This window comes from Diachasmimorpha longicaudata, chromosome 11 (genome assembly GCF_034640455.1).
Source record: "Diachasmimorpha longicaudata isolate KC_UGA_2023 chromosome 11, iyDiaLong2, whole genome shotgun sequence".
Lineage (NCBI taxonomy): Eukaryota > Metazoa > Arthropoda > Insecta > Hymenoptera > Braconidae > Diachasmimorpha > Diachasmimorpha longicaudata.
The window spans coordinates 1,485,474-1,500,438 of NC_087235.1; the positions used below are offsets into that span (position 1 = coordinate 1,485,474).

General features: G+C 38.8%; 2 protein-coding genes across 5 annotated transcripts; one reads left to right on the forward strand and one right to left on the reverse strand.

Moving 5' to 3' along the window:
* The first annotated feature begins 266 nt into the window (after positions 1 to 266).
* On the forward strand, positions 267 to 2,216 carry LOC135167700 (elongin-B). The gene is made up of 3 exons (XM_064131165.1): positions 267 to 448; positions 548 to 641; positions 1,421 to 2,216. Exons 1-3 carry the CDS (start codon positions 446 to 448, stop codon positions 1,675 to 1,677), a joined length of 354 nt encoding a protein of 117 aa, XP_063987235.1. The 5' UTR covers positions 267 to 445; the 3' UTR covers positions 1,678 to 2,216.
* A 7,927-nt stretch (positions 2,217 to 10,143) lies between these two features.
* Positions 10,144 to 14,691, reverse strand: LOC135167701 (uncharacterized). Of its 4 annotated transcripts, XM_064131169.1 has the most exons (4): positions 14,356 to 14,691; positions 11,111 to 14,296; positions 10,703 to 10,816; positions 10,144 to 10,447 (listed from the first exon to the last, which is right to left on the reverse strand). In XM_064131169.1, the coding sequence occupies exons 1-2, from the start codon at positions 14,364 to 14,366 to the stop codon at positions 13,867 to 13,869; spliced, it is 441 nt and encodes a 146-aa protein (XP_063987239.1). In that variant the 5' UTR covers positions 14,367 to 14,691; the 3' UTR covers positions 10,144 to 10,447; positions 10,703 to 10,816; positions 11,111 to 13,866. The 4 variants fall into 4 exon arrangements, with proteins under 4 accessions (XP_063987239.1, XP_063987237.1, XP_063987236.1 ...); XM_064131167.1 differs by having other exon boundaries at positions 10,703 to 10,810; positions 11,111 to 14,691; XM_064131166.1 differs by having other exon boundaries at positions 11,111 to 14,691.
* Between the last annotated feature and the right edge of the window lie 274 nt (positions 14,692 to 14,965).

Genomic DNA, 14,965 nt, shown 5'->3' on the forward strand with positions numbered 1-14,965 from the left:
CAGTCTAGCTTTTTAGAATTTTAGAATTTTTAAACGGTGCTCTCACCGTCTGAAAATTCTGTGTACAGTTGATCATTTGTACAGTTGAACAAGTACGAACGGAGCCCCCCCGCTTGGCCGATATGCAGATACCCCAGTAGGACTCGTGGCGCCCCGTCTCCTCGGGGGTGAAATCGTGTCGGTAACGTGGAGAAACTGGCGTCAGTCAAACCCCCAGAACTGAGCCTCTACTTTGGTCTATCCTCTTTGCAACTCATACTCATAGTTCTGAAAATAGCCACGTAACAACAGCGCCGTCACTTCTGGCTACAATTTAGTATAACCTATAAATTCTGTTGTCATTACGGTAGAGTTTGAAAGGAAGCTGCAGATAATTTTAGCATTTTCACAATAAGCTAAATTGAAGAAGAAAATACGTCTAAGATCAAATCACACCTTTTACAGAATGGTAAAAATTTAATCACTCTTTTGGACATTAGAAATTCGATCCAGTGTATTTTGTCTATTTAACTTCTGTATCAATTATCATTGAATATGTTTTTCTTAGGACGTATTTCTCATGATCAGGAGGAAGAAAATGACCATTTTCACAGACGCAAAGGACACTACCAGTGTGGCTGAGCTCAAGAGGATCATTGAAGGTACACCGGGTTCATCGATGTAAAAGCTTTTCTTTGATAAATTTCTCAATGGCATTCATTCCAATCAAAACATTATCTATTGGCGAATCCATTTCGTGTGCTTGTCGTGTGCAGTCAATATCACTCTATGAATCCGAAAATAATTGCGGTTTTCGATGGAAGTGCATGATTATTTTTATTCAAATTTAATCGTCTTTATGTTGAAAGCGCCGATGCATTATGACTCAGCAAATCGGATAGATCCATCAGACATTTTGATACCATCAAAAATGAATCTCCTTTGGAAACTTTTTTTTAATATACAGATCTTCGTAGAAAGTTTTAGAGATATCGAAATGTTTTGAGTTCTCGTTGAACATCATGATACGCCCTCTCATTTTTCAAGCAATCTATTGACTTGAAATTTTTTGTAAAATTTGGTCTCGACACCATGATTTCCTATTGAAGATGAATTGAATCGGATATTTAGGTTCGGAGAATATTAATTTTTAATTTTACATTGAAAAAGGTGATTCTCCTCGATATCTCAAAAATTAGTCATCTTAAATGATGAATAATTATCATATGATTGATATGATATATTAAAATTTTGGGAATATCCTGACTCCTCTGACTTTATGGACTGGACTTGTTCAAGAAATGAGGCTATACATAAGAATATTTAGACTTTCTTGCGCCATTCGGAAACGTACCATCAATTTATTGTTGGCAATGAAAATTATTTTAAAAATCACGAAATGACCGGATGCTTAAATTTTTCTTTTTGTTTAATATTCCAGGAATTTTAAAGATTCCCCCCGTTAATCAGCTGTTGTTCAACAAAGAGAATATACAGATGTCAGATTTAGAAACTCTCGCTTATTATGGTCTAACCTCAGCGTCAGCAAAAGCACAGTGCCCAGCCTTAATAGGATTAGCAGTACGTCAAGAGAATGGTCAGTTTGAACCGCTTGAGATTACACCATTCTCGCTTCCACCTGACTTACCTGACGTAATGAAATCACAGGAGGCCAATGGTCAAGAACAATCACCTTGAGGTGCACTCAACTTGATCATTAACAGCAACAAAAAAGTCCGTATTGATAAATAAGAAGAAAATCTTCACTTCGTTAAGTTCTTGATATAAAAAGAAAATGACTAAATAAAGTTAATTAATGTATTAATATAATATTTTTTCTTATTTGGAATGTAGAAACTTATTGCACATTGTCTGCATTGTATGAATACATGGCCGACATAATTACGGCTTATATAAGGTAAATGCCGTTATATGGTGAGCCTTGTTTTTGCCACCGAGCCAATCAGTCACTGTCATATCTTTACATCAAAATTAATGCAAATTTTTTTTCACCAATTAACAATCCTTATTCCGTTTTGCAGATGAAAATCATTGTCTTAAACTCTATGCGAAATTCTGTATTGAATATTGATAGATTGAAATCCATGGCTTCTGCTAATTAATTTCTTTAAATTTTGGTTTCAAATTAATCATTTGACATGAGCGATCGAAGGAACCGATTTATTGAAGCCATACATTTTTCAATTTGTGATATAATAGAATGATTAAAAATTAAACTGACTTCTTGTCGTCATTTTTTATCTCATGCCCCTGAACTGTTACGTCATTAATTACGAAAATTGACTTTTCAACTACTCTCAATGACGTCTCTCAGAACATAGAAATCTCAGCCTGCGGTAATTTCAAGAATTCGTCATTATGAAAAAAGCTACGATGATGTTTGAATCCTATCTGAAAATATATTCACGTTTCACAAAGAAACAAATTCCAAATTTGAGTCATTTTTTTTTAATTTTATTTGCCTATTTTTGTGTGGTTGTTTATGTTTACGAGACACTTACAATTCTGTCACATTTATTTTGAGAATATTATGGCAGTGAAATAATAAAACGTATTGAGGGCATCATGTCAACTCTATGAATAGCAGCATTATTATAAAGGTTTATGCTTTTCGAGAATTCATGTTCAGAGATCAACTTTGTAAAGTCAAACAAGGTATATAGCATGAAACCGTTCATATATACACAGATGTCTCGGATTTTCTTACTAATTTTCAACTGAAAAGTTTTTAGGAAAAGTATTTTGCTGAAAATACTTGCGGGATCTTGGATTTTTGCAGTTGTTATTTTTATTTCCGAATGAATTTTCTTATTTTGCTTGGAAACAATATGGAATGGTAGGGAGCGTGAAAATGCAAAATTTGAGCATCACCTGCACCCATTTTCTTAGAAAATTGAAGGAACAGATGGCTTAAGCTATTCCAAGAAAAGTGAAATATTATCAAAATATAAGTATTGCTGAATATGTAGTACCATTCACGTCAATTGCTCCAGCCATTTTGAAATGAATTTATCCTCCGTGTACTTCACCCAATCAGTCAAAATATGTATACCCATCCTTATCAGGTTGTCGAAATATTCTGGATTGTTTTCATTTTTTCGCAGAATAAAATTGTTACCACGCTAACGTCTCGAAATCTGTATTCTTCGGCTTCAAATAGGGTGGTTGGCATTTAAGAACGCGGCTGCTGAAAATTATTAGTTTATGAAATATTCGACTTTGTATCAATTAACTTCCTTGAATATCTGGGAAACTTCAACCAATTGCGATTTCTCAACTCTCAACATATTTGACTCAACGATCGCAATCTCAATAAATTTCAATTATCCCTGATATTATTTCAACTCCTAACTCTTGCACGCTACAGAGATACTAAAAATCATTGTACATGGGGGTACAGGTCGGGTACAGCTTGTCATCAAAATCTGTTCAATTCTCCTTACTTCACACAGAAAAAACTACTCGTAAAATACGATAATTATAACGTAATTTATGTGATTTTTGAACACATAAATTACGATTTTGAAAAATTGAATGACGTCTCAGCAAAAAAAGGAATTACGAGTTTGAAAACGTAAATCATGATGTCTAAAACGTAATTTACCATTTTAAAAAAGTAGATTACAAGTTTCCATCTTTTAAATTACGATTTTGAAAACATAGATTAAGATTTTGAAAATGTAAATTACCATCTCGAAAAATGTAAGTTATGATTTTGATAAACTTAAATTACAAGATCCGAACTCGTAAATTACGTAAAATCCTTGATTGATGACATCGGAAAATAAAAATTTTCTTGTCAATATGAAATCTTTACGTTTCCGATGTTTCCGCATTATCTGAGCGCAACTTTTGGAAACATTTTTTCAAAAAATTTTCAAGGCAATTTCGAAAATGTTGCAGAAGATGCTTATTAAATCAATGAAAGGTTAGCAATCGTGGAACTGCTCAAATTGTCCATTAGAAGTTCCATATCTGCAAAGACTCAGAGTAATTTGACACTCACCGATTTTTTCCTTGTTTAATAAACTGTTTCCGGAATGTTCTCGATAATACCTTGAAAATTTTTTGAAAAAATATCGCCCAAAGTTGGATCCTGATCATTCAAAATTATCTGAAAAGTAAATAGTTTATTTTAGCAGAAAAAATTTTATTTTCCGATGGCATTTACGTTTTCAACAATCAAGGATTTACGTGATTGAGATGCCGTAAATGATGAGGAAAGAAGCCTCAATCACGGGGTTGGACCTCGTATTTTACGGCCTGAAAAAACTTAATTTACGAGGTCGGATCTAGTAAATTACGTTTTTCAAATCGTAATTTATGTGTTTTCAAATCGTAATTCACATTTACATGTTTGAACTCATAATTTACATCTTAAAAATTGTAAATTATGTACGTTTGACAATCATACCTTTTTGGAAATCCTAGTACACGTTTTCAATATTGCAATTTACGTGTTTAAGAATCACGTAGATTCCGTTTCAAATTTCATATTTTACGACAAATTTTTTCTGCGTGTTGAATTCTCACTTCCCATGTCTATAGATTTCAACTTACATCTTCATTATAGAAAATGTTCGATTTTAACATCTTTTCCGATTCAACACATCGTCAACGCAAAATTTCACATTCAGAGACTGAGGTTTCAAGGAATAAGGCTACTTTGTCAAGAGGAAGGGCAGCTTACTATCACTTTATTAATGGTACTGAAAGATATGAAAAATCATCGAATTAGATGCTCACCGACCCGTGCTTGCTATCACACGCTCACCACCTCTGCGATTTGCTATGAAAATTTATGTCTCCGAGTATCGCTAATTTCTCCACACAAATGAAGTCATCTAATTTTTCATTAACATCCTCAACCCCTTTCCCGACTAGAAATTTTATAAGGTGAACCTGGTATCACACCAAGGTCAGATTGGTTAAGAATCAGACAAGCCGGCACGAGGGAAACTTGATTAGCCCTGGGTTGAGGCCCTACGGAACCTGCCGGGAAGACATATTGTATGATTTGCACATGAGGTCTTGATCCGGTTGGAATATGGCATACCGTGTCAGGTAATGGTAATGATGGCAGAAGAAGGATAATAATAATAATAATAATAATAATAATAATAATAATAATAATAATAATAATAATGCAATAATTATTATTTGATGTTTTTCCAGTAAAGACAGGAATCATTCTCATTACAGTTTTCATAATAATAATGATAACAATAGTTCCAATAATTTATTATGAGTTGTTATTAATTAAATTGTCAAGCAATCATCTTCGATGAAGCAAAAGAAGCAATAGTATCTTTTTCGTTACGTTTGTTATCTCGCGATGCCAGCGTGTCATTGACAGGACAGTGTGTGATCGGAGGTTGGCACAAAGAGGTATGAACTGGAGGGTGGACCGCGAGGACACACTCTCTGACCATCAACAGACCAAGTTTGACGTCTGAGGAAGCGGGAACGGCGGAACAGAGGTCTGACAGCAGAAACCCCAAGGCTACCAAGTGGGACATCTTTAGAAGAGACCTGGAAAGAAGGCTGGGAGGCGTCCCAGTCAGGTCCTGTAGCATAGGCAGGTTCTACGACCTGCCGGAGGAAATCCAGGGAGCTCTAACTATGTCTTTCCGGGGAGCCTGTCCGATCAACCATGTAGGGGGGGAGAAGGTATCGTGATGGAGCCACGAGCTGGGGAGGTTAAGAGTCCTCTTCAGGCGACTCTGGAACCCAGCCTAGGAATGTACAGAGAGAGAGAGAGACAGAGAGTACAAGATCCTCATTACGAATTCAAAGGCAATCGCCTGGAGGACCTTCTGCAAGAATCTGGAAGTGCTACCACAGGTGGCCAGACTCCGCAGGGCCATCTTCAGCGGTCCCACACAAGGGGTAGGCAGCATAATGCTGTTGGATGGGGAGACCGCCACGCAGCCGAATGATCTCCGGGAACACCTGATCCAGGTGCACTTTCCGGACTCCATTATACGGAGGGAGGAAGTCTGCATTGGAAGGACTGGGCGTAGCCAGAAGGCAGCAGTCCCCATTTGGAATTAGCTTCCGAAATAGTAACGCTGGAAGGCTTGCAGTGGACAGTGAACTCCTTCGACGTGTACACGAGCCCAAGACCCGATGGGATAAACCCGGCACTCTTGAAAAAGGGTCCCCTGCTACGCAAGCTGTTGCCGATTCTAAGAACAAGCCTAGTATTGGGGTATGTGTCACAAAGTTGGCGACAGGTCAGGGTTGTATTTATCCCTAGACCGGGTAGGTGCAGCTAGAACAACGCCAAGCCCTACAGGCCTATGAGCCTGAGTTCTTTTTCGCTGATGTTGGAAAGACTCATTGATAGACACATTAAGGAGGGCGGGCTGAGGGCAAAGCCCATCCCTTAATAAGACAAATGGTGGTATGCAATTGCGAGGAAGAGCATACTAATGATACTTAGGAGGTAACTCTTTTTTTAGGTATATCTTAAAACTAACGCTTGAAAAGAGGTTCAGCTGAAAAAAGCATATCACCATGCAGATCAACAAGGTCATCACAACCTATTGGGCATGCAGAAAAATGTTTGGTTAGCACATGGGGACTAAACTGTAGTCTGGTGGCCATCCCTAAACAAAGCCTGCCACGGAAAGGCAGTGGACAGAATAGATAGGCTAGCGCTGCTGGATCTAACAGAGGCCTGAGGACGACCTCCACAGCGGCGTTGGAAGCTCTGCTTTTCGTACAGCCACAGCACCTTGACATTAAAGAAGTGGCCATTTTGACGGCTGCGTGGATGCGGCTTTAATGGATATGGAGAGGAGCTAATTGTCATTATGCGGCCATCCTTGCTGCGCACGTAGATCTTAGTGAGATACTGTCCCGGGGAGGCGACCCATGCAGACCACAATGGCGCTTCCATAAATCGCTCCTGATCGACCTTCACTACGACGAGACTAACGGAAGGCGATGCCGAGTAGTCGCCACCGAAGGGGCTGGTCTGGTACACAGACGGCTCCAGAAATGGTGATCGTGCGGGGGCGAGGATTTGGTTCGATGGGCTTTCAACACGGAGGGCCATCGGACTGGAGTCACCTGAGCGGTTTGAGCGGATTCCAACCAAGAGGAACGTCTTTGCGTTCATCCCCGATAATCAATACCGGCGTCTTGCCCAATCAAGCAGTTGCGAGTGCGACCACGCTGAAGACACAGTCTAGCATTTCGTGGTGAACTGGCCGATATATGCACCACAGCGGGAGCGCATCACGAACATAATCGGGAATCTCTCATGGTCCCAGGCGGCAAGAGCTCTTGTATCGTCGAGGAAGTCATTCGCCGTGTTTGCAGATTTTTGCAGGGAGTGTGTCTCGTCTATTCTCAAATAGTTGAGACTTCTTGAGCTAATATTTAAACTCACTCAAGAGATTCACGACTTTTATTTTATTGTTGGTTTTTAAATTTATTTTATGCAAATATTTGTTTCTGTACAGCGGTTTTATTTTATTATTTTCTCACTTGCAAGATAATGTCGAAGTTAACTAAGAGATAATAGAAAATGCTGTTGAATACTTCTTCCGATGCAAAGAATCAGGGAGGTTATTACTTGTTCGAAGATTAACGAGAAGTAAAGTCTAGGCTAGATTCGTTTTTTGGTAAAAGGCTGATGGATCAGAATTTAAGCAGTGGGGATACAATTCGTTGTATTCAAGAAAACCGAAAAGTAATATTCTTATTGGTTGAAATTGAATGTCTCATTGCTCCCAAGAGTGGGAGGTCCTATCGGTACATTGGAAAAATTTTGAGGTGATGTTGCGTTCAGGTAACAAATTTCCAATGGAGTGGATACGCGTGGACGTTGCAAAAGGTTTCCAATGGAGTGGATACGCGTGGACGTTGCAAAATCATAAACCGGGGTTCGAAAGGAAGAGATTAAGTTTATGAGGAGGCCTTGTCCAGATTATTTATATGACGGTTGAAAGGTTTTATGGAGTAGCACGTTTTTGTCGTTTGACAAATGCATTTTATTAAGGATGGGGTTTGAAAATTGGGGAATTGTCCCATGTGCTAAAACCAAATTGTGTTTTGAAAAAAATATTACTGTTGAAAGGGGAATAGTCCAGATTAATATTCAAGGCGCGAGATATTCAACAGCATTCAATATTTTTATAATAGTTTTGGTACGAAACAGAGTGTATGTGGCTGAAATGCGTGGATGTGTACGCGGAAATGAGAAACGACGACGACGATGAGTGAATGAATGTCTGAGACCAATCAGCTCTCGTTGTCGGAGGCGAGAGTCTTGGGGCAGGGACCCAGTAATCTTTTCCGGGTAACCCTGGCCCGGTTTGAGATATGAATGGGAACTAGAGACAGATTCTCCGTCTTCTTTTCTCTTGTTCTTCTCCTCTATTTCTTTTAATGTCAAATATTCTTATCCACCTTTCACATGGTGGGTGTCAGCTGACATCAAGGACCGCCGCCCCGAGAGGCGGCCTAGTGGGTAATGGCCTAAGTGTTTGATATTATGTAAGCAGAGTAGATTAATAGGCCATGCGAGGTTTCCAAAAACCATAACCTGGCAAGGTTGTTTTCATAACAACGCATTGAGTGATTATAAGGTCCGTTGATACTTGATCTGAATCCCTCAATCTATTTTGAAATTGAAAATTCTGCAAGCGAATAATATTATATATGCGAAGTTACAAATTGGGAGAATTTCTCCAAATCCCTTAATGATAATTATCAATGACAAGTTCCGGACAACAGGAACGTCGGAATCCCGACTCCGAAATTGATAAGTACATTAAAGATCTAACCGGCTACATTAATTCTATCATTAAATCTCAAGTTCCTAGAAACATACAGAATGTGGGAAATATCTTGACATTGGGATCCAATCGGTCAACCTATTGTAAACGTCTCCAGGAGCGGCCGCAAGACTAGAAAGTCAGTGCCATAAAAATCGAAGAAGAAGAAGAAGTCTCCAGGAGGTGCGACACACTCGGGCTTTTTATGATCGAAACAGCCCAACAGTCTTTGGGTCGGACTTCTCACCCTGGACGAGCTGAGGCGGACACTCAAGATCGAGCTCTTGAGGAAAGCACCCGAGTTTTCCAGCGCAGTAATCTTTTAACGCGACTTACATCTAAAAATTGTTTGTGGTTAAATCTAAATAACTATTGTGACATTTGATAAAAGTGAAGCTCTATTAATTTCCTATAAGAATGGGAATATTCATAAATACTCCAATAAAAAAATATACAAATTACAAAAACGTAAATCTAAATTACTCACGCTTTTCCATAAATTCCTAAAATCAGACCATCATAGGACTAATATTGAAATACAAATTGCCCATCATCTTTTAAAAAATTTCTAAAATCATTTAGATACAGCGTTTTCCCACTGCACTTTGCATCAATTATTGGTATATATTAATAAAAACATGAATTTTCGAAATACCGAGAGATTTATGCCAACAGTTAATAATATTTTCCATCCCAGAAAGAAACAGATTATTAAAGAGCTAAGAATTGTCTGAGATAATAATTCGCTGTTGCGTGAAGCCAGTTGTGATATTAATAAAATACTACGCAACGGTAATGAATTGATCATCAATGTAGAATCAGATATTATTAACATTATTGGTGCCCATTCTCCATAAAATATAAATGAAAATACTCGTTTGAGAAAATTTTTTGATGATAGAACCCTTAGCTTCACAAATGATTTAAACAGTGACGTTAGAAACGGAGTAACTGTTACAACTTTCAATGATTTCACCATCAAAGCTTTTAATGCAAAAATGACTGCTAACATTGAGAACTACTTTACAGACTTCGTGACGGTTAATTCCTGTGTCAAAATCCCACGGCATACTTATCAACAAGAAAGAAAAAAAGTATTAAGAATTTTTTAATTAAAATTTAAAATCCTGATAGTACCGAAGAATTAGTAATCCCAAATAGAAAATTGGTCCAACATCTTGGTATACATTTTGATTGTTTGATAAGATGTACTAAGCACACCGATATTCAAATAAAAAAAGTTAGGAAAAGGTATAAAGCCCTTGGTCACTTATTCTATAATAAATATATTAATAAAAAAACCAGGTTAATCTGTTATTTATTATTTATTAGATCATTATTAACTTACGCCTCGGTTATTTTATGGAATATCGGTTCATGTTAAGTGGAAAAATGGAGAACATTCGACCAAAATTGTTTAAGGGGTTACTCTCATGTGAACGCATACATTTTACCACTTTTTAGGAAATTTTTTTTTATGCGACAACAAAATTCAATCATTTTAATTTTTTAATATATTTTTATTTGTATTTTGAAATGTACAACAAAATTTTTTTTTCGTTTTTTACATTTTTAACATATATTTTTTGAAAGTCAAAGTAGTCTCCAACAAAAAAAGGTAGTTCACTGGTCATGGTGATAGCGGCTGTTCATGTTGTCTGAAATAAAAAAAAATCGAATGGATTATTATTCAGTAAATCTGCGGCTATCGTCCCTACCAAATATAATCAATTTCATTAGAAAAAAAAAAATATCGAACTTCAAAAAAAAATCACGAAAATCTTGTTCTTTTTCGTTAAAAATCGTTTTAAAAAAATATGAAAATATTTTCTAAAATAAACAATTCTGGTAGGGACGATAACTATAAATGAGTAGAAGAACATATGTAAATTTTAAAGCAATCGGTTGAATACTTTTTCTTGTAGGACCTTGACCGTTTCAGAAAATGATGATTCGAGAAAAACGCGTTTAAAGTTGAAAGCCTGGTAGACAATCGCTTACGACACGTCGGTGACTATGAGCTGTAACTTATCAAATACTATGAATTTCGGTCTGAATTTTGCACAGCATGTTTTCAGTAGGTTTTACTGTCAAAATATAAAAAAAAATCGATTTTTCGAAGTGATCACATGAGAGTAACCCCTTAAGGACGGCCGTGTTTTTACCTAAATCTGTTCACTCAAATGACTTAATAAGAGTGAGCAATAAAAATTTATACCATAAATCAGAAATTCTTAGAATAGATACTTTTATTATCCGCCTGTCTAGGAATTGCTACGATAATATTAAAAATATAAATAACAAAATTATTAATAACTTACACATATTCCCAATGGAAGTGGCCATCGGCAGAGCCAGATATGGTTATATTAAACCACAATACTTTATTTGTTATGATAAAATTGGGTTGATCCAAGATCACGCTATAACAAACCAATTTTCTACCATATGCCCAGACATTGAAGGTATAAAAAAAATTCTACAAACGATGTGGAACGCACTGATCTTCTATATTCCAGAGAAATTTCAAATTGTGATTATGAAGATTTCACCCGAATTTTTAGAAAATTCTGGTTGTTAAATTTAAACGATAAATACATGAGAGATTTAAAAACTAGAGAAGATATGAATGAAGAAGCGAGGAAAAATAGAATTAACGCTTTGAATATCTTCATTAAAAATAATCTCCGTCCACCTTACATCTTTGAAGGAAAATAGAGCTAGTAATGATTATAACAAAGGGGAATAGCAACTGGATGGGTGACCAAGTGCGAGAACAGCTAAGTTTGAAGCCCGTGGGGACCATTTTTTTTCTTTTTAATTAGCGTTTGTGAACCGTTGGAATAGTCCGTAATGGTATGCACATCGTTATAAATCAATAATGAAAAAAAATTCAAGTAATTATTAATTTATTGGATAAGACAAATTCATATTTGGTGGAATGGAACGTTAGAAGGTCCAGAGCCAATCAACCTGATGAGGCCCAGACTTGACAGTGCGTTGCCCTCTAAATAAGGTCCTGATGTGCCAAGCCCTAGTTAACCAGACGAGGACAACCTCGACAACCTTATCTCGACCTCATGTGATTCGTATTTATTTTTCTGGTCGGGATATTGTGTAGAAATGTCCGAGATTCGAAAAGCAGCGAAAAAATAATGAAGAGAGTAAGCATCTATTGTCCACTGCCATACATAATATCGAATATTGTACATGATCTAAATCTCCTAGTCGTTAGTGGTATTGATAAGTTTCTCAGAGAATACAGTCTCAACATCTAAACATTCATATGTGTAGCAACTTATAATTAGACTTGAGCTAATAAATCTTATATATAGGTTTTAATACTTAATGAAAATAAAAACTCTTTGTTCCGAAACGATCCATTTTTTTATGTTCAACAGAAAAAACAAGTTTTAAATTTGATTAAATTCTTTAATTATTATCATCGAATATCTATTCGAAAAAATCCATCAGTTAAGTCTTTTCTTACGGTTTTACTTCGGGAAGTATTTGAATATTTCTGCGTCTTAAAACTTTATTACCGTTTTATAGTCATCTCCCCTTGTCGTGTACAATTTTCTCCACATCAGTGCCAATTCATTCCCCAACGGGACACATTAAAATTCCCATCTCTTCCAGCCTAACTGCTGTCTCTTTTTTTCATTTCTTAGTTTTGTTTAATTCCAAAAATAAACCAATTTCCTCCGTGAGACATTTTTATTGCACTCAACCTTACCCTCCTACTCTAGCAGTCAAGTCCCAAAACAAACCGTCCTCTCATACACATTTTCCACCCAAATTTCCACCTTGGACGTCTAAAAATTCGACCAAAAGGTTAGTTATCTACCAAATTTTGAACAAATACGATCAGCCATGAAATAACTTCCATGTAAATCATTGAAATATTTATAAGGTGTAAAAATTCATTAAAAAAATATGTGTCTGTGAATAAAGCAAAAATATGACGTCGAAACTTCAGGTTATGCGTTATTTAAACATTGAACCTTAACAATTCTCGTAATTATTAACTGACAAACAAATCGGTTGTGTCACCAAAACGCACAACACTCATTTATTTCAGTTGTGATTAGAGTCTCGTTGGACAGAATTTAATCTCATTAATTTCAAAGAGCATCAAATTCAACAAATTTTTGGGGTCCTCGATCATTTCCTTTTGTTTTGAATTGGATACAGTCCGACTACGGACCCAACAACACTTACGTTTATCTGTGGAGACTAAAAATCACCTGGAAGATGTCATTCTCCAAGAGAGTGGATTAATTCAACTGGAACCCGAATGCCGAAGTTGCATAGGCCAATTCGTCATTGAGTCAATCCAAGACATTACAACAAAAGCAGCATATTATATTCCTCAGATGAACATATTAACCGACGACTGTTCTATCCTACAGACTCATTTCAATAGTACCGAGTCAATTACGTTGAAACAGATTCATTTGACCATCATCGACCCCAAGAGCGTCCAAATAGTTGATAAAAAGCTCAATGCCCCGGCTGGCGAGGCGGGGAGGAGCAGAGGAAGCGTTGCGGGGAGACGGCTTAGTCTCACTGCTAGTCCACTGCTCCCAGATTAACTTGCAGCACTGCAAGTCTGCGACTGCCCTGCTGTGTCGCAGCCTTGCGGTGGAGCACACAGACATATGCCTCACACAGGAGCCCTGGTATCACGGAGGCTCTGTTAAAAGCTTATCACGAGGCGAGGAAGAGCTATTCTATGCCCGGGGCGACCTGGGCCCCAGGGCCTGCATTGTTGTCAAAAGAGCGTGCGGAGCCAGGGGAATGGCCAACTTTTGCCACAGAGACCTGGTGGTGGTTGTCATGAGGCTTCGGCGGGAGGCAGGGACGGAGGACATTGTGTTCTGCACGGCCTACTTTCCGCATGACTCACCGGCACCACCACCTACTAAGGAGCTGCGTGACCTGGTGAACCACTGCAAAGCCAAAAGGCTGCCACTCATCATAGGATGCGATGCAAACGCGCAGAACGTGGTGTGGGGCAATGAGAGATGCAGTGACAGGGGCACTGCTCTTTTGGAATTTATGTCACCTCGCGCTGTCAATGCATCGTCGACATAACCATGTGCACCTGCCGACTGGCGGGGCGATGCATGGACTGTAGAATGGACCGGGAAGACACACTCTCCGACCATCGACGCATTAGATTTAGCATTGAGGGATGTGCCAGGCTACAGCAGGATTGCCTGCGCAGAAACCCAAGGGCCCCCGACTGGGACTCCTTTGAGAGAAACCTGGAGGAAAGGCTCAGGGTAGGACGCGTGAGGCCCTGCAGGAAGGACAGGTTGGAGGACGAGGTGGAGAGAATCCACGTCGCCCTGACCGAGTCCTTCCACATGGCATGCCCGGCTAAACCATGCAGGCTAGGGAACAAAGTGCCTTGATGGAGTCGAGAACTGCACAGGCTGAGAAGCCAGTCCAGGAGACTCTGGAACCGAGCGTACAGATCGAAGAGAGCCGATGACTGGACTCTGTACAGAAATGCGCACAGGAGATATAAGAGACTCATTAAGTAATCAAAGGAGCTCACCTGGAGAACATACTGTGAGGAACTGGAGGCACTATCAAGGGTCTCCAGACTCCGCAGGGTTTTCTCGGGGGGCCCTGCACAAAGGCTGGCTGGAATCACGCTGACAAGCGGGGAGACCATTACAGAACCGCGAAAAGTCCTGGCTCATCTGGTTTGCGCGCACTTTCCGGACTCTATTATAGAGCACCCAGGGGAGTGCCCTGAGGTAGACAGGAAGCGCCGATCCCGTCTAGGAGGTATCCGCAAGTGGACTCCTTCGGGGGGCGGTGGACTCCTTCGAAATGTACAAGAGCCCGCGTCCGGATGGAATATTTCCGGCCCTCTTGCGAAGAGGGGGTGCATTGCTCCTGTGCAGACTGCTACCGGCACTGAGCCTGTACCGACATTGGGCTATATGCCCAGCAGGTGGCGGGAAGTCAGAGTTGTTCTTATCCCTAAGCCGGGTAAATGCAGCTATGACAATACAAACGCCTACCGACCGATCAGTCTAAGCTCCTTCCTACTGAAGACGCTGGAAAGACTGGTCGACAGGCATATTAAGGAGGGGGCACTGAGGGCAAACCAGATATGCCCCTCATAACATGCACTTGCTAGGCATAATATAAAACGC